General features: G+C 38.2%; 1 protein-coding gene across 2 annotated transcripts in view; it reads right to left on the minus strand.

Moving 5' to 3' along the window:
• PRICKLE2 (prickle planar cell polarity protein 2) overlaps positions 1 to 19,132 on the minus strand; it is a 320,000-nt gene that overhangs the window by 58,086 nt on the left and 242,782 nt on the right. For both annotated transcript variants that reach the window (XM_070936850.1, XM_070936849.1), the window contains exons 4-6: positions 9,273 to 9,410; positions 6,808 to 7,011; positions 712 to 898 (exon numbers count right to left, since the gene is read on the minus strand). In XM_070936850.1, coding sequence (XP_070792951.1) covers positions 712 to 898; positions 6,808 to 7,011; positions 9,273 to 9,410 — 529 coding nt within the window. The remainder of the gene's footprint in view (positions 1 to 711; positions 899 to 6,807; positions 7,012 to 9,272; positions 9,411 to 19,132) is intronic.

Here is a 19,132-nt window from a genome sequence, read left to right on the forward strand (position 1 = left end):
TTCACCCCTGGCTCCAGGGAATTTGGTTTCAATTAGGATTTAGCATTTAGTTTTTGTCATGTATCACATAGTTGGAAAAATCCTTCCTTCCTTCCTCCCTCCCTCCCTCCTTACATTTTTCAAAGGTAACCTTTACTTCACAGTTGGCTTCTGAATAGCAGCAAAATATTTTCTGAGCAGAGTAATAATGGAATTGCTATTATGGGTTGGAGAGGCCATCTTCTTTCTAAACATGCTTATTCCTTGCTCTCTTGCTGACCATTTCTTCTTCTTCTTCTTCCTCCTCCTCCGTTCTTTTTCTCTGAGTGGGATTGAAACATCTATGGCTTCTTTGAATCGATGCAAAAAGGAGACCCACCAGTGATTGGCGTTGGCTTCAGCTGATCTCTGCCAAAAGCAATGGTGCCAGCATCTAGACTACGGACCCAGCTAGGTGCCTACATATATCTGCCAAGGAGTTACCGCATGCTTGTCAGAAACAAATGCCAGGGCCTGTCATGTACCTTTAAAACACAACAGTTTCAACCGCTAGCCTACAGGCGCACATCACCTTAAATAATATAATGCAACGGTATATTGACAGGCCCTATCATGTTTTGGGTTCTGCACACAAAAAATAGTGTTTTTGTTTCACATCAAGGGCTGAGACTTTCCCACTTCAAAACCAGCCAACTGGCAGCAAAAGGTGGCATTTCTAAACGGCTCCCTTACCGATGTGCTGAGCACAGGTGTCACAATACTCTGCATATAAGGACTCGAAGCAGTTGCAGCAATACGGACGCCCTTCCTTCATGATGTACCGCTGGCCGCCCAGCACAGTTTCACATTCAAAACAGCAAAAGTGCTTCATGTGCCAATGCCTTCCTTCAGCTTCTGTGCATTCGTCAGCAAAGATAATCTGTAAAAACCAAAAGGAGAACTCAGGATTTGTTTATATGTATTGAACTGAACTGAACTGAATTGAACAGAATACTCTAAGCGTGATTAGACACACAAGGAATTTGTTTCCGGTACAGAAGCTCTCAGTGTACGTGCAAAGCAACATAATAACAATAATAATGTCAATTGCATAACGCGGCTTTACTTGGAACAGCTTCCATCCTGCGACGATATCTGTAACACCATCAAACATCCAGATCTCCTACCCAAGGTACTTAGTAAGGACTCGATAGGCAGACAAAATGCCAAACCCAGTCTGAACATCTGACTGTGCGATGAATAATAATAATAATAATAATAATAATAATAATAATAATAATAACTGTGGAAAAAGAAATCGTGTGTTGTCCCGATTGTAATTGGAGCCCTCGGAGCAATACCCAAAGGGCTACCCCGCTATTTAGAAATTCTAAATTTGCCGGACTTGAACATTTTGACTCTACAAAAAACCACCTTACTCGGAACAGTTTACATCCTCCGACGATACCTTAACAGTTCCTAGGTCCTTGGTTAGGACTCGAGCTGCTGAGCTATTAACCAGCCTCAAAGGCTGTGAATCTCACTAAAGATTAACCAATAAATAATAATAATAATAATGATGATGATGATGATGATGATGATGATGATGATGATGTGTTTCCCCAAAAATAAGACCCTGTCTTATATTTTTTTGAACCCCGAAATAAGTGCTTGGCCTTGTTTTTGGAGAGGTCTTATTATTTTGGAGCACATGGAGGAAACCAGAGGAAATGGCAGGTACTGGCTGTGCATGCGTTTAAATATTTTTTGGGGGGGGCTTATTTTAGCACATTCGCTCAAAAGCCCGATTGGCCTTATTATCAGGGGATGTCTTATTTTTGGGGAAACAGGGTAATAATGTACTTGGTTGATACCTAGGATGCTGATAGTAACCCATATCAACCATTAGCACCAGTCAATGGTATTTATAATGCATTTTTGAATGTTCAGTTGACTGAGTTTCATGTTTAATGAATAAAGTATATAATAATAATAATACCACCAATAAAAGGGGGGAGTAAAATGACAATAGGGATAAATAACAATACCACAGCCACACTATATGGATGTATACCTAGGTATTAGACACCACTGTGAGAATTAAGTGTTCAGCAGAGCGACGGCATGAGGGAAAAAATTGTCCTTGTGTCCAGTTGTTTTGGTATGCAATGTCCTAGAGCGCTCTCCCGAGGGGAAGAGTTGAAATGGTTTATATCCAGGATGTGAGGGGTCTGTAGATATTTTCTCAGCCCTCCTTCTGACCTGAGCAATATACAAGTTTTCTATGGAAGGCAGGCTGGTTGCAATTGTTCTTTCTGCAGTTCTAACTATCTGTTGGACTCTGCATCTGTCCTGTTTGTTTGCTGTACCAAACCGGATAGTTAGAGAAGTACAAATAACCGACTCAATAATTCCTCTGTAAAACAGTTATCAAATTTATTATTTTGCTTCTGCAGGCCTTGCTCTCCTGCCATCTATCTGGCTTGTTTTTTTTCACAGTAGGGCTGCCTCAAGACCCTTCTGCCTCGGCTTCTTGATACAGCAAATTCTTTTGCTGCCTCTGCAGCATAAACAGATCACGTAGTTGCTGTGGAAATGGCTATATATGGTTCCAGGATAACATGCAACTTGAAATGGCACATTCCTTGTTTAGCAAATGGAACATAGAAAGAGGAAAACATGCTCCTGTAATAAGAGAAGACCAAGATGGACTTCCCAGGATACAAGCCCTGACTGTGGTTAGGGCTTATACATCTCCAAAGCGGGGGGGGGGGAGGGGGGGCAGTGGAGAGGGAGGGAGAGAAGGGGGACTCAAGCATTTGCAACTGCAGGCTAATGAGGACCACTGCTGTGTGATTAATAGGGCACTGTGTTTTGAAAGGAGAAATTCAAGATCAAATGTCAAAACCAGAGAGCTTTCTCTGATTTAATCCTTTTGCATAGTTTTAATTCTAAACTTGGCCCTTGCTTAATGTCAGCACACAACTCCATATGATAAAGAGCATTTTGCATTACATGCATTTTTTCTCAATGAAACTACCACCAATGGTTACTACTTGTGATGATTACATGTAAGCTTGTATACCTCGATTGCTGGGTATTGAGGTGTTTAGAGATGTCTATTTGATCAACAAAAGAAACAGGAGGCTGCACCTTCTCGAGAAGAAATGGTGAACTGAAGATGGCCCCGTTAAAAAAGGGATTTGATGACCACAAGGGAATGAAGAGCTGGAGACTACACCTGCTCGTTGATAATTCCTCTCTAGATAAGGACAGGATTTAAGGTCACCCACAAGTGCTCCAGACAGCTGTTGAGGTGAGAGGAGACTGCATGATTGTGATCTCTGGCCATTTAGAGAGAATGAGGGAGTAGCCATCTTGCTCAAACTGCTGTTGGCACCTTTGAAAATACATTAAGTTTGCATACTTCCTTTTCTGCTTTTGGAAATTGCTTGTTAACTGATTTTCAGGTAAATCACTTAACCATCAACCTTTAGTGCAGAGGTCTTCAAACTTGGCAGCTTTAAGACTCGTGGACTTCAACTCCCAGAATTCTCCAGCCAGCACGAGTCTTAAAGCTGCCAAGTTTGAAGACCTCTGCTTTAGTGTAATAAATTTTAAATATAAGTTTAAGGATTTAAATTATTGGGAGGTAGGGTGGAATAAATAGCAAAAGGATGATTAAAACTTTGATCTTAAAAAGTTACAAATGAGCTAAGGGTCCAGATAAATTTGAAATAAGAATTTTTGAATAAATTTGAAATAATTAATTACAAAGAATCCAATCCTTCTTGTAGGAAAATGCTTTTGTTTTGGAATTTATTAAAAGTATGACTTTAAAACTTGTCAGTAGAGGGAACTCAAAGGAATTAATGATTACAATTAAAGAAGAACATTCAAACTTGACTTACAAATTCAGAATGAAGCAAAATATTTTAATATTGGAGATACTGATAGATATTTTTGAACAGTGGACTCAGAAGTTAATTTTCAGACTGTCTACCTCTATAGATAGATTGTGTTCAAAAGATGTTATGGAAGACAAACCGACAATAGTAAGACTGATTTCACAGTGGATTTCTGTTAAGAATGACATGGATATTACATTGGACATACTAAAGAATGTTTAATAATGGAAAGTGATATATAACTAACAAGAGAGTGACGTGGATAATTTTTCTATCCTGGATTTACAAGAGCTTTGTTAAAGCTTCAAAGAATTTTGTGAAACAGGACAAAGAAAAAAAAAATGAAAATAAATTGAGTACTATGACATTTGAAAGGAGTAAAGATCAGGATTATAAAAAGTAAAAAGAAGAAATATAAAGTTGGCCTATATGTTCAAAGCTAATATACGTATGCTCTTATCTATTGTAATCCTTAATAAACTTTTATTGACATCAGAACTGAAAATGATGAGGCTGAATGGATTTATTTATAGATAAGAGGTAAGATATAGGAAGAATAAGTTATCTGATTTATTTTTTTAGAAAAAGTGATAAATTACTAAAATTGTTTATACTTATGATGAAGGGAGGTCATTACTTTTCTTTATCACATTCTTATTTTTTCTTTCTTTTCTATTTTTCTTTCTTTTTTTCTTTTCTGCACCTTCTATTTTTTTTTCCTTTTTTAGTTTGTATTCATTTTTACTGTTGTAATTGTAACTTTTAATACAACTACTATATAAAAAAGAAAGAAACAGGAGGCTGCCTAGATAATCTTCTGTCCTGATTCAGGACAGCTCATAATTTAAAAATGCAGAATGTCTACCTCAGGAGACAGATGCTGCATTCAACCATGGGAAATAGATTCCTAAATGCCAGGAGATGGGAACAAGTATAAATACAACATTTGAGAATACAAAGGATGAAACAGAAGGGAGGAAGACTGTGGATCATAAATCCTATGTGACAGATAGATGACAGATAGATCTAGGCCACACCTAGCCTTATGCTGCTCCCATGAAAGCAGATAAAAGTATAAGCTAAGATGTATGACACAAAACTATGATGATATGCTTCCTAGGGGGAACATGGGAAATAAAGAGAAAACTAAGAGAAAGTGAACAATAGCCATCCACGCATTCCATATGCTAGTTAGTTGATTGATTTGGGAAAAGATAATTAAAAGAAGAACATTTGCCAAGATGTTCAGTGTAGAGATTCACAGAAAGAAAAGGCAGGCAGGCAGGCAGATAAACACAAATACTCATCCAAAGCCTTAATTGTAAAACTCTAACAATGCCGGTAAAACCGAAGCACCCTGCAAAGATCAGCATGCACAAATAGCCTCTCCCACATTATAACAATTGCTCTGCTTCCTATCTAACAAGCCATAGGAGGAAGCAACATTCTTGGTATAGTACATTAAAAGAACTTCCCGCAGGCCTCAAACACAGAGTTCTATCAGCTTCTGCATCAATTCAGGAATTCAATAAAGAGCACAGACTCTTTTATTTTATGGGGAAAATTCTAAACGTAGACAAGCCATACTACCCAAATTTTTCTTCTCCAGAGATGTTTTTAATAAGTGTTTTATATATTTATTGTTGCCAATTGTTGTACGCTGCCCAATTACTTCGTGTGAGATACCTTTTGTGAGAAATTTGATAAACAAATGTATTCATGTGTTTTCAGTGGCTTGTTTTGCATCGTAACCAAGAAACCATTTTGCTCTTTCAGTTGATAGCGGTGTATGTGTAGCAGAAGCTGTATCTTCCCAGGTTATGGGACTGCAGCAACAATGCGTAATTTCCTTAAATGCTTACACTACATTGCAGACATATGTCAGGGGTGTCTTTGCAGGTTTTAACCCCATCGCCTGTAGTTCAATCCCAACAGGGGCTCAAGATTTACTCAGCCTTCCATCCTTCCTGGGGTCAGTAAAATGAGGATCCAGATTATTGGGGACAATATCCTGACTATGTAAACCTCCCACAGAATGCTATAAAACACTATGGGTTGGTATATAAGTCTAAATGCTATTGCTAGTGCTATTTTTTACATTGAGGTTGATTGGAAGGGTAATTTTTTGTGAGGTCCTGTTATCTCAACAGGTTTCAGTGGTGGGTTCCTACAGGTTCACTCCGGATCTTGCAAACCGATAGTAGCGACGGCGGGAGGCTCCGCCCACCTGCCTTGACATCATCACAGATGTTCTGCGCATGCACAGCACAGCCTGAGCGAAGCGAAGCACGCACGCACGTGAGCGCGCATACACGTGTGCGCTCCCGTTGCAAACTGGTAGCGAAGGTAAGTGGAACCCACTCCTGACAGGTTTGAACTTCCAATCCCATCATTTGAGAATAACCAGGATATGGAGTTATTGTAACACTCTCCAGCAATAAAATAGGAGTATAATTTAACTCTTTCTCCTAAGTTTATTTTAGAAAGTTCACCCAACTGTACTGCAATTCTCCTTGCTCTCTCGCCTCCCAGCTGCAGACAGGCAGGCTGAAGAAGGAGAAAACGAAAAGCAACATGTTCAATTATGTTTTTTTTTTTTTTATTCCTTTTGAGCAATGGCTGTTCCAGAGAAGAGTGGTTAGCAGTGGGAGTCTTAGCTTATATAAGAGAACAGGGCCAGGCCCCAGCAGGATGGGGGTGGAGGGCTGTTCGGCAACGAAAACTTGGATGGGCTGTCAGAACCAAAAGCCTCTACCGGGGTTGGTATGTAGAGCAGCTCTCAGACATTTCATCATTTGCAAACCACAAGATGCAAAGATAAACTGGCAAGGCAAATCTGGAAGCCTAGACTGATTTACCACCTAACACATGATCCCTGACATGATTTACCCACTTATTCAAGCCCCCTTCCCCAATACCAAACACGCCTGACTGGTCTTACCTCATCACAGGCTGCGCACCGAGGTTTGAGGCATTCTGCATGGTGCCGGCCACAATAAATCTTCCCGTCTTGATAGAAATAGATAAGATCCACCAGCAGCTCATTGCAAACGCTGCATATAAAGCACGATGGATGCCAGCACACCCCATGGCCTGCTCTGGATGCAAAGACGGCTATGTCACCTCCATTGATTTGGCCTCCACACTGTCAAGATAAATATAAAAATTAAAGAGAAGCCCTTCTTCTGGACAATTCTTCCGGGCGAGAAATGTTGAATAACGACAGCATCTGGAAAAAGCTGAAGTGACGCACTGATAAAAATCAGCAAATTTCTTTTCTAGTTATTCACAAGTCAAGCCTTTCTCCAAATACAGTATTATAGGGATTGTGGTGAAACAAAAGCAATCGTGACACGCTGCAGAAGGTCTTTACAGCTCCTATCTACAATGAGATGATTAATGCTTATTCACTCCTCAACCTGTTCCTATATGGGTACAGTTCAAAGCAAGCAAACAGGAACAAGAATGGTAGATCCTGAATCAATTATATTATTCTTCCCTTAGAGAGGAAGTTGGGGCAGGGTTCCTTTGATATAATACAAAACTCAAGAAAACTGTGAGTTCTCTACTATATTTCTATGGAGATTCTCAATCATCCAGGTCATGATTGTCCCAAAGGTGCTATTACCAAAAGACAAATGGACTTTCTTGGGGTTTTCTTTCCTTTTAAAAATTTCGCTTCTCATCCAAGAACTGATGAAGCTTCTTGGATGAGAAGTGAAATGTTTTCGAAGGAAAAAAACCCAAGAAAGTCTAGTTGCTTTTTGGAAATAATAGCACCTTTGGGTCTAGAATAGAATAGAATAGAATAGAATAGAATAGAATAGAATAGAATAGAATAGAATAGAATAGAATAGAATAGAATAGAATTTTTTATTGGCCAAGTGTGATTGGACACACAAGGAATTTGTCTTGGTGCATACGCCCTCAGTGTACATAAAAGAAAAGATACATTCATCAAGAATCATAAGGTACAACACTTAATGATAGTCATAGGGAACAAATAAGCAATCAGGAAACAATATCAATATAAATCGTAAAGATACAAAGTTACAGTCATACAGTCATAAGTGGAAGGAGATGGGTGGTGGGAACGATGAGAAGATTAATACTAGTACAGACTTACTAAATAGTTTGACAGTGTTGAGGGAATTATTTGTTTAGCAGAGTGATAAAATAATAAAAATAATCTAAGGTTAAAACAAACTACTGACCTGGTTAACAGCATTGTCTGAATCCAGCCACTAACTGATTTAAGTTACAAGTTTCTACATGTGGCGAATAAATAAAACTGCAGTACAATACTTTCAATCTCAGATTGTGGGTTGAACTTTTAACATTAAATATTTACATCTTGGGAACAGAAGGTACTAGAAGGCATGAAACGCTGCAATTTATTCAACTCTGACGGGTGGTATGAATGGCCTCCAGAGAAAAACCTCTGATATCTTTCTTATTGCACATTTACCGAGATGATAGCTTGAAATACTTAGGAATTTAAACTGTGGTATCCACTCTAGGGATCATTGCACATATTTGATTATTTTTTTTCCCCACAGATTGGGAATTGGAAACTTGTGTATTGAAAGTAAGATTTGGAATGATCTTATTACATGGTTTTTTTACCATGCCGACACTAAATATAAATACATTAATCAGATCTGAAATGCAAACTGTCAACACTCAATGCTGCAATTTGTAATGCAAAACGTGGAAAACAGTATTCTGCATTTCCAATTTTGTTCCAGGGTTTCTCTACAAAATCTCCTTGGTCTCCATAGGATACCTAAAGCCCTTCTCTGTGTATACTGATGCAGAATGCTACATGTAATAGTCTTTCTCAAATTGATGTACACATTCCTTTTCTTCTTTGTCTTCCAAATGGTTTTCTGGCCTAGCAATGCACCCCCTTAAGCAGCCTTTTCCCTGGGGATTATGCAAGAGAAACTGTTTTTGCAGCTGGCTATTAGCAGCCTTAAGCTAACACTCTGCCACACACCCTAAATCTACACCACCTAATTTTCCTACCCCTGGGGATATTTTTAATGAGTAAGAATTTTTTGCAAGGTCAAAGTGAAGAATAAGTCTTTTGCTGCCATAATGTATTCCTATGATAGCTCATGGTGCATAGGTGCTTTCATGTCATGGTGATAAGATGCTGATGGGTTGGAGGAGAAGGAGGAAGGGGGAGAAGGAGGAGGAGGAGGAGGAGGAGGAGGAGGAGGAGGAGGAGGAGGAGGAGGAAGAAGAAGAGGAAGAGGAAGAGGAAGAGGAGGAGGAGGAAGAAGAAGAAGAAGAAGAAGAAGAAGAAGAAGAAGAAGAAGAAGAAGAAGAAGAAGAAGAAGAAGAAGAACAACAACAACAACAACAACAACAACAACAACAACAACGCTGAGAATGGTCTACCTGTTCGCAAATGGCTCCTGTCATGGTGACGGGGAATGGCCGGACATTGCCTCTGCCCAAGTTCTCCCTCTTCCTTTGGTTGCTGAAAAGTTTGAGTTCTCTCTTTTCCTCTTCATCCAGGGAGTTACAGTATCGAACCTGGACATCAAGCAACAAATCAATTGCTTTTCACTAAAAGCAGTGGTTCCTGCTTTTTTCTTCAAAAGTGCAAGATTCATTATTTTTTAATCAGGATTAGAGAATATCTGACGGCCATGACAATGTCTGACATTGTGAGAGCATTGGTGATAGATACAAACACAAAATTATTAGTGTGAGATACTTAGCTATTCCTAAAATGACCGCCATGGTGGGCAAGACCAGTTGCAAAACAGTCATTTTCACAAGGTATTCACCTCCCCTCCACCAGCATGCTCCCTACCATACCTGTTGTAACTGCCTTGTCATATACCTTTCTCGGGTTACTACAAAATTATTTCACTGCCCATTATATAAACATTAGTAGCAATAAAGACTTATACACTGCCCCATAGTGGTTGTTTACAAATGTCAGCATATTGTCCCCAACAATCTGGGTCTTCATTTTAACCGATCTCGGAAGGATGGAGAGCTGAATCAACTCTGGGCCCCATCAGGATCAAACTCCAGGCTGTGGGAAGAATTAGTCTGCAATGCTGCATTCTAACCATTGCACCACCAGGGCTTCTAGTACCTTACAAAATTCCTGTGCCAGTCTGTGAGGCAATTGTCTAGCTACCATACATATACCTTGTCTGAGCACTTTCAGTGTTTCTATCTATTTACTTTCATGCAGTGGTAGAGTTAGATTACCGTAAACATGATTTAGTCATTTTATACTCCTCTCCTTATATGACCATATTCAGAAGTTCAGAACTAATTGGGAATGCACACTAATTTGTTTAGGAATACACACTTTTAAAAGGAAAAACAAAGTACCTGTAAAAACAATACAATGAGCATTTGGCCAAGTTTTGACTTTACAACAATAAGAAAACAGGATGCAACCAATATGAATTCTAGTGGGGTTTAATGTTTCTATGCTTGTTCTGGTCTTTTTTTAATGTCAAAAAGATTGTTTCTATGCCCATCATTTAATACTTATTCATCATTTGATCTGGAGCCCTCAACACAATTGTCCATGATTAGACAATTGTGCAAATCATGTTGAAATCTTCCTAAAAATAGTTAACATCCATGACAAGCTTAAACATAAATAACATCTAAGTAGTAAAATATGTAACATTAGTCAAGCTTCTTGGCAACCAGTAATTTGGATTTATGACTTATTAGTCCACGTATTAGAACTTCATCCTTGTCTTCAGCAACAATAGAATTTCACTCCTTAGTTAACGTGTTTCACGTTACATAGCAACGTCTATTGCTATGAAATTATATGTATGTATGTATAAACTGACTAAAATATTTGATGGAAGTTTCAAGGTAGAATATGTATCTGTGAAAAGGGCATAGTCATGACTGATGGTGTTAGTAATGATGTTAAGGCCTTTGGCTAATGAATCATCAAAAACATGCTAAGGCACGTGTTAGACTGACACAAAATGCAACACCCCAGGGAGCCAAACGTAGCTGTAGCTTAAGGACACACTCTTAAAGTAACTCAACTGAATAGAGCCCCATCAAATTTGGTGGGAACTCCTTGGATGGCAGTTAGCTTTATGACCACATCCAAATATATCTCTGGCATCTTTTCAAGAACTCCTAATGAAAAAGGCTTTCTGCAGCTTGGCAAGATGAATCTGTTCTACTGAAAAAAAATGTGAAGGTTGGGAGATACGTGCTGGAAACACTGTAGAAGTCCAATGGAAATATTTCAGAATATGGCAACAGGAATAAAGCCCCTTTTATAAGAGACAAATAGAACTGTGACTCCCTGATACTAAGGAAGAAGGTGGAGAGGAAATACAGAATACGAAAGAAAGGTTTCAACAATAACCATAACAGTAAAGAACTTGTTTAAATGTAAACTTGATGCGATAGGAGTGGTTCAACAAATCCTGGCAACATTCTGAATCATTTGATTCATTAAACAAAACATATTGGTTTGCAATAAAACATAAAACCCCAGGTCCTTCTTATAAACAGTAATTAAAATTCATAATTTAAAACCTGCTTTAAGAATGTGCAAGTAGGACTTGTTAGAAAGTAATCAGAAGGTTCAATCTCTTAATTCACCAGCCTTGATAGTACAGTGGTCTAAGCACCCTGTTATTAACACAGCTGCCTGCAATTACTGCTGGTTCGAATCTCTCCAAGGCTCATGGTTGACTCAGCCTTCCATCCTTTCTAAGGTAGGTGAAATGAGGACCCAGTTTGTGGGGGCAATAAGTTGACTTTGTATAAATATACAAAAGTATGAAGGCTATTGCTTAACGCATTGTAAGCCGCCCTGAGTCTCCGGAGAAGGGCAGCATATAAATCAAATTAAAAAAAAAAAATGTGTTCCAAAGAACTGGGGTGGCTACCAGAGAAGGCTCTTCTCAAAAAAATTGCAATATTAGCTTGTGGCAAACACAGGCAAACCCTCAGGCTGATCTCAGTTAGCAGGAAGGCTGTATAGAAAGAGATATTCTCTAAAGTAGTCTGGTCTCAAGAAGAATTGAACTTCAAAAATAAATCAGATATTTAAATTTTTTCCTGGAATGGCATAACGCATATTATAGTACCAGACAGGAGTTGAATATAATTATCCCTCAGGGCGGCATATAACTAACCATATCTCTCAGGTGGGTTAATTTCAAATGCCAGAGATCCTCTCAAGTTTCTAATAAGAGAACTCCATCCCTTTGCTACACCCACACATTTGAAAGAGAAAAACAGGATGAGAAACAGAGTGAGCAAGAGAAAAGGTGCCTGGAGTTTGCACTCCTTTGGCATCTCCTCATGTACTGGTTTGCTTCAACCCTGCCTGCCACCCCATCCCACCATTTACTTCTGAACAGATGTACATTTGATCAGGAAAAAAAAGGGCTTAACATCCTCGTCAATTTGTCTAGAAGTCTTGTAAAGCTACCTTTAAGAAATACTGGCTTTTATCTACCCTGAATATGTTCCACTGAATGACCCTAAAGAGTTCCTGGCAGTCTGTGAGAGACAAGAAAGCTTTTCTCTACAAAGCTTTTCTATGGTGGAATAATTTTGCAGAGTTCCTCAGCTCGAAATCCATTTGTCTCTGAAAGTAATTGTCGGAGGGGCAGTGTTTTTTTTTTTTAAAAAAAAAAAAACTTTACAAGATAGCTATGCTGCCTCAATTGTAAGGCTTGGGTAGCTTGCAAAAGAAGAACAAAACAATGCAACCAATAATAAAAGACTAAAAATGTTATATTTTATATAGAAATGTTATATTTTATCAGGTTGGATAAAAATCGATGATTTTTTTAAAGAAATAAAAGAATCAGATTTTTAAAAAAAATTAAATTGGATTTTTTTATTTTTATCAAATTTATTTTAATAAAATGCTTTTGGAATAAAAATTTATCTAAAGTTAAGTTTTCTATTTAACATACATTAATAATTTAGTGTATTCAGCATGAAATGGAGCTTATTTATGTAGCATGAGGCTGTATATATTCTGCAATATTTACATTTTTAGTAAACTCATTCAATGAATCCAAGCTCTGCAAGCTAAATAGGAAACCTTCATTTTATTTGCAAATAATAATATTAAAGATTCTAACTACCAGCAAGAATGAGTCCTTACATTTAAAGAGCACCTGTCATTTCAGATCCATCATGGCAGCGCCTGTTAGTGGCCATCCACTCACCTGCTGCCGGGCACGTCCCTCACCTTGTGTCACTGCTGCTGTTGTGGTCCGCCAGCAGCCTGCAGAGCTGGCAGCGGAGTTGGACAGCGATGAGGCTGAGGAAGAATATGAGCCAGTCCTGGAGGCTGGGGAAGGCCCGGATGAGGGCTCTGTGTCAGAGGCAGAGATGCGGCCAGGGCCATCGGGGAGTGAGGTGCAGAGTCCAGAGCCTCCAGAGACTGATAGGAATGAGGCAGAGGAACAGGAGGAGCCTGTTCCTAATGCACACATGAGAAGAGCTGCCAGAAGGCAAGAGCAGCTAAAGCAAAGAGGACATCTCGGGAGTAGGGCCAAGAGATGATTGGCCCCGCCCATAAGGCTTAAAACAGACCAGCAACGGCGTTTGGGCTTTGCCGGAAAACAACGTTGGTAGCTTCGTCTTCTTCTTCGTCTACGTCTTGTATTTATTATTGTATCTGTGACTTCTGAACGTTTGCCAAGAAAAGCCTTTTGCAGTTTGCCTGATTGGACATGGTTTGCGATAGGACTGAGGAATTTGTGTTGGGAGGAATTTGCTTTAATTTAGTTGAACGACGCTGGGAATGAAGTAACTCTCAGCTGTTCAAATAAAGTTTGTTTGTTTTTTCATTGACTGATTTTCCTACTACTTACTTGGGCCTGGCTCACAACAGCCGCATCACCAGCTGTCTCATTAACATGAATGGGACTGTCGGTGAGTCAGAGGAGAAGCCGCTGAGGGACAGAGGTGACAGTTGCTCTTTAAAAGTTACGATTTAAATCGAGTCGATTTAAATCAAGCCTATTTACTAGTGATTTAAATCCTGATTTAAATCAAATTTACCCTCTCTTTTATATAAAAATGTGTGTATTTTATTACTGCAGCATTTCTCAAACTTTAGTTGTACCAGGTTTTCTGATGCCTCATCCTGCATACGTGAGAAAGAAAGAAAGAAAGAAAGAAAGAAAGAAAGAAAGAAAGAAAGAAAGAAAGATAGATAGATAAGATAGTTAGATAGATAGATAGATAGATAGATAGATAGATAGATAGATAGATATTAATGTTGTTGGTTTGAACTCCGAGCCTGGCAATTTGGTTGTAACGTTTCATCCCTATTCGAGGAGACATCTTGTGCACTTTGGAAAGAGCACTGACAATGTCTCCTCGAATGGGGACAAAACGTTTGCAACTAAATCACCAAGCTCGGAGCTCAAACCAACAACATAACTACCAACTCAGGCTACTAATATTCAAAGACATTTCATATTAATATGTATTTAAAATATTGCACATTTATTTCTATGCAAATGTGCATGGAGAAGAACAGGCAGGGTTTAGAGCAGGATGCTCAATAATTGATCATGGTTTTGTATCAGATCATCTGATAAATAAGTATGCAAAAAAACGCTGACAGGAAATTGTACGTTGCCTTTAGGGATTCTCTTGCAGCTTTTGATTTTATTGATAGATACAAACCATGGATTAAACTAGATCAGTTGAATTTGAATAGAAGGTTGTTAATTTTGATCATGGCTTTATAGACAAACACTCAAATTCAGATTAGGTTCACCCTAGCAGACCACCAAATAAATATGCTTGCACCTTCACTGTTTAATCTATTTATTAATGATATTGTTCCAGCCCAGAGTAAAGAAAATTATTTTTCAGTAAAGGCAGGGAATAGGAACTCCTCTGTATTATTTGATGTATTGCTTATCTCAGATAGACTTGACAGATAGTTAAGAGCTTTGGATAGCTATTGCCCTTAAATTACCTAACTGCAAATGTGGAGAAATGAAAAGTGCTGGCATATAAGCAGAAAAGAAAAAGATGCAACTGTAAAAATGGGAAACATCTCTTACAGATGGGTATTCTTTTGAATGCTTTAGGTCGTTGGTACTTTCATTGTCTCTCATTGTCAGGCCCAAAAAATAAAAACTTTATAACTTGGCAGGAATAATAAAGTTCTGGTGTACCATTAATGGTCAACAAATTTCTGCAATCCTAACTCTTCTAAAAAACCAAACTAGTTCCTTATTTTTCATATGTAATAGATTATAGGGAATTTCTACTCTTTGTGATATGGACTTCTTTCAAAATGAGCTCCCCATAATTACAAGTAATCCTTGACTTACAACCATTCATTTAGTGACCATTTGAAGTTACAACTGCACTGAAAAAAGCGACTTGTGATGGTTTTTCATACTTATGACTGTTGTGCCATCCCTGTGGTCATGTGATCAAAATTTGGATGCTTGGCAATTGGCATGTATTTATGATGGATGCAATGTCCCGGGATTATGTATTCACCTTCTAAGACCTTCTGTCAGGGTCAGTGGGGAAGCCAGATTCACTTAACAACCACATTACTACTGAGCGATTCACTTAACAACTATGGCAAGAAGATTCATAAAATGGGTCTTAAAACTCACTTAACAACTGCCTTTCTTAGCAATAGAAAGTTTGGGCTGAATTGTGGACGTTAAGCCAAGGACTGTATTTTAGGCATATCTAATATTTTTATGTACACTGAGAGCATATGCACCAAAGACAAATTCCTTGTGTGTCCAATCACACCTGGCCATTAAAGAATTCTATTCTATTTCTATTTCTATTATTTCTATTTCTATTATTCCTATTCCTATTCCTATTCCATTCTATTCCATTCCATTCCATTCCATTCCATTCTATTCTATTCTATTCTATTCTATTCTATTCTATTCTATTCTATTCTATTCTATTCTATTCTATTCTATTCTATTCTATTCTATTCTATTCTATTCTATTCTATTCGTACTCCTATCCCTTTTCTCTGTACAGAAACTAGTACATACCTAATTAAAGCTAAACTAAGGGCATTTTATTATTGGGAATCTAGATTCCTCTCAATATTTGATCCCTGATTTGTCAGGTGGTATCTCTTAAAGTAAATGAATTTATCCACTCCTTCTTGAACCAGTTGGCTTACATTTTTTATCCAATCCTTACATACCTTTTAGGTTTTTTCCCCATAATTCTTTTTTTAAATTCAAACAATCCAAACAATGACCTATTATTTAAAAGCAGGGTACTGAATGTTTTTGCCCAAAGAAATGTGTTTAAATGATCACAAAATAATATCACCGCTCAGTACACACTTCATAAAACCAAAATCTGAGAATGCCGTCCCTCCGAGAGGCCCTTGCAAGACTACAATTCCAGCAAAGGGCATCAGCAACTAGAGAGGGCCAATTTCTCAATTTTTCACATAATATGTACTTCTTCTCTTGTTCCAAAGAGATTATAGAAAATTCTACCCATTTTTTAGTGTACTGTCCTATTTCCGCTTCAGGGAAATTGCTGAACCTCCTCTTGGTAGGAAAATAATTTCGGCCTGATTCATCATGTGAAATTGAATATCTAATGAATTTAGACAAGGAGACACTGCCATGGAAATTAGCAAGCTTTGCATGGGCTGCTGCTAAGCAGGGTTAGCTACTGTTCCAGAGCTTTGGGCCTGCTTTATAGCATCTCTCTCCATAGAGCACTTGGAACACAACAGCTGCTCAACAGTCCATAGCCGCCAAGGGAAGTCGTGGTTCCTATTCCCTCAGTCAACAGTTCTTTGTAATCCTCTGTTAATCTTAAATCCTAAACAAGGTTAACATCCTTGAAAAATTTTGCTTCAGGATAATATTAATGGATTTTGATCCCTTTCCCACTCTTTGCATACATAAAATCAAAACAGTTATGGGTAATACAGCTAAAGCCATGTTATACTAGTATATAATTTTTCCTATTTACGTCTAGTTGCATTAAGTCCAGTGGGATTTCTCCCAGGTCATTTCTAAACTCAGAAGAAAAGCTATATTGGAAGATTATTGGGATAAGAAGTTAGTCCTCAATTTATAATTTTATAAAACATATTTTTGCAACAGGGAATAAATAAATATTTTGGTTCTCAAGCACAGATTTGCTTGAGCTTAGGTTTAGGTTCCAAATGAATAATTTCTTTATCTTCTTCCTTTACCAAATGATTGTAATTATGCAAAATATGTGTAAATGTTATTTCTTTGCCTGGGCATTCTAACCTTTCTCCTTAACACAACAACCTGAAAACAAATTCAGGTGCTGCCAATATTCTTAACCTTCCTATGCTGACTGGATTACAGGAGACCTCAAGAATAATTTGCAATGTCTACAAAATACTTTTTAAAAAGAGAATCAATTTCTAACTCCATCTATTACGCAGCAATTATAAGATCAGCCATTCGGTTATCCTGGGATAACTGATCTTCCGTCACCTCACTGTTTAAACCATATACCGTATGCAGGTAATCCTCGAGTTACAACAGTTCACTTAGTGACCGCTACGACGCTGAATTAAGTGACTTATGACCATTTTTCACACTTACGACTGTTGCAGCATCCCCATGGTCACCTGATCAAAATTCAGATGTTTGGCAACTGGTTCATATTTATGACAATTGCAGTGTCCCAGGGTCACGTCGACACTTTTTGCAACATTCTGACAAGCAGAGTCAATGAGGAAACAACTTCTGTGATTCACTTTACTGTGGCAAGAAAAGTCATAAAATGAGTCAAAACTCAATGAATGTTTCACTTAGCAATCGAAATTTTCGCTCAATTGTGATTGTTAAGTCCAGGATTATCTGTATTTCCTTTAATATCAGTTCTGATCACCCTCTGTATGATATTCATGCAAAAGTGAAACTATTAAACATCAAGGCCAGAAGTTTTCAAATTTGGAGCTGGGAACTGTTGGGGGTCACAAGCAGCTTGGGAGGGTAGGTTGTACTGGTCAGATTTGGGTAGTGAGTCCACACCTTCTATTGAACTTTTGTCCACCTAGGTAGGGAAATGTGGTCTAATCTTGCACTGGACCTTGCTCCTAGAGGCCAGTAGCAGGATTAGGAAGTATAAAATCCCCTGTGGTACCCAGATAAACATTTAATCATGAAAAATGTATGAGAAGGAGTGGCAGAAGCTGGGAGTGGAGTTAAATGAAGGATGAGCCTAGAATCCCTACGTAGCCACAATGGAACTAAGTCAATTCCCCCCTGAATTCCGTTGACTTTTTTCTAACTACAAGCAGGTGCTAACTGTTACTTGAGAATAATCTTCTGCATAAGCATGAGTAGCAATAAATCAGTTTAATTGGACCTTCACGTGTGGAGCTGATCTTTTACGCCTGACAAAATGTGGTTGATTTATGTCTTGCCTATCCTGACACCAATGAAATCATGACTTCATTTATGATTTCAGGTGGTCTCTAACTGCAAGTTTTAACGTGACCAAAGGAGTTTATTGCATTCATAAGCGTAGAGTAATTATTTTAATATAGTTAACATATAGTTAATGCGCATGTAAACTAAATGAAAGAATACTTAATTTTTATTGTGGCCCACGCAGAAGTGAAATCCCAGCCATACTACTAAAAATCCGAATGCAATTTTTCTAGAAAATGTTGAGACATCCCTGCTTAAACTGAGGATTTTCTTTCCAGGCAAGTCTGAAAATATGATAGTGAATGCAGCTTTCATATTGACTGTATCATGCATTCCATTTTCTGTAATTATATAATGGCAAAGCAATTAAAATTATTCTATTTGTACATTAAAATACCCTAACCCTAATCCAAAACTATGTGGAAACATCAAAAAAATATAAAATGAACAAAGGAGCCATTGAAAACCGAGAGTAAAGCTTATTTTAGAGAATGTTTTTCTGAGTTTCTTTCATTTTGATATCAAAGTTTCCATTAAGCTACTTCCTATGAAGATTTTTCTATAGTAAAAGAGATATTAAACAAAATCCAAAATCAAAATTCCATGCCACAAATGGTAATTGCTGAGCCATAATTTAGCTTCACAATGCCGGAGACCCACAAGAGTTCAATGCTGTTTGTATGTATGTGTTTGTGTTCATGTGTAGGAACATTTGGGAGGACATATTGGGGCTGCCCTTGAGGACCACTCGGAGGCTTCAACTGGTGCAAAATGCGGCCGCGTGGGTTGTGATGGGAGAATCCCGATACTCCCATGTAACACCCCTCCTGC

Source organism: Pituophis catenifer, unplaced genomic scaffold, assembly GCF_029215685.1.
Source record: "Pituophis catenifer annectens isolate HBS135680 unplaced genomic scaffold, rPitCat1.0.hap2 SCAF_2, whole genome shotgun sequence".
Lineage (NCBI taxonomy): Eukaryota > Metazoa > Chordata > Lepidosauria > Squamata > Colubridae > Pituophis > Pituophis catenifer.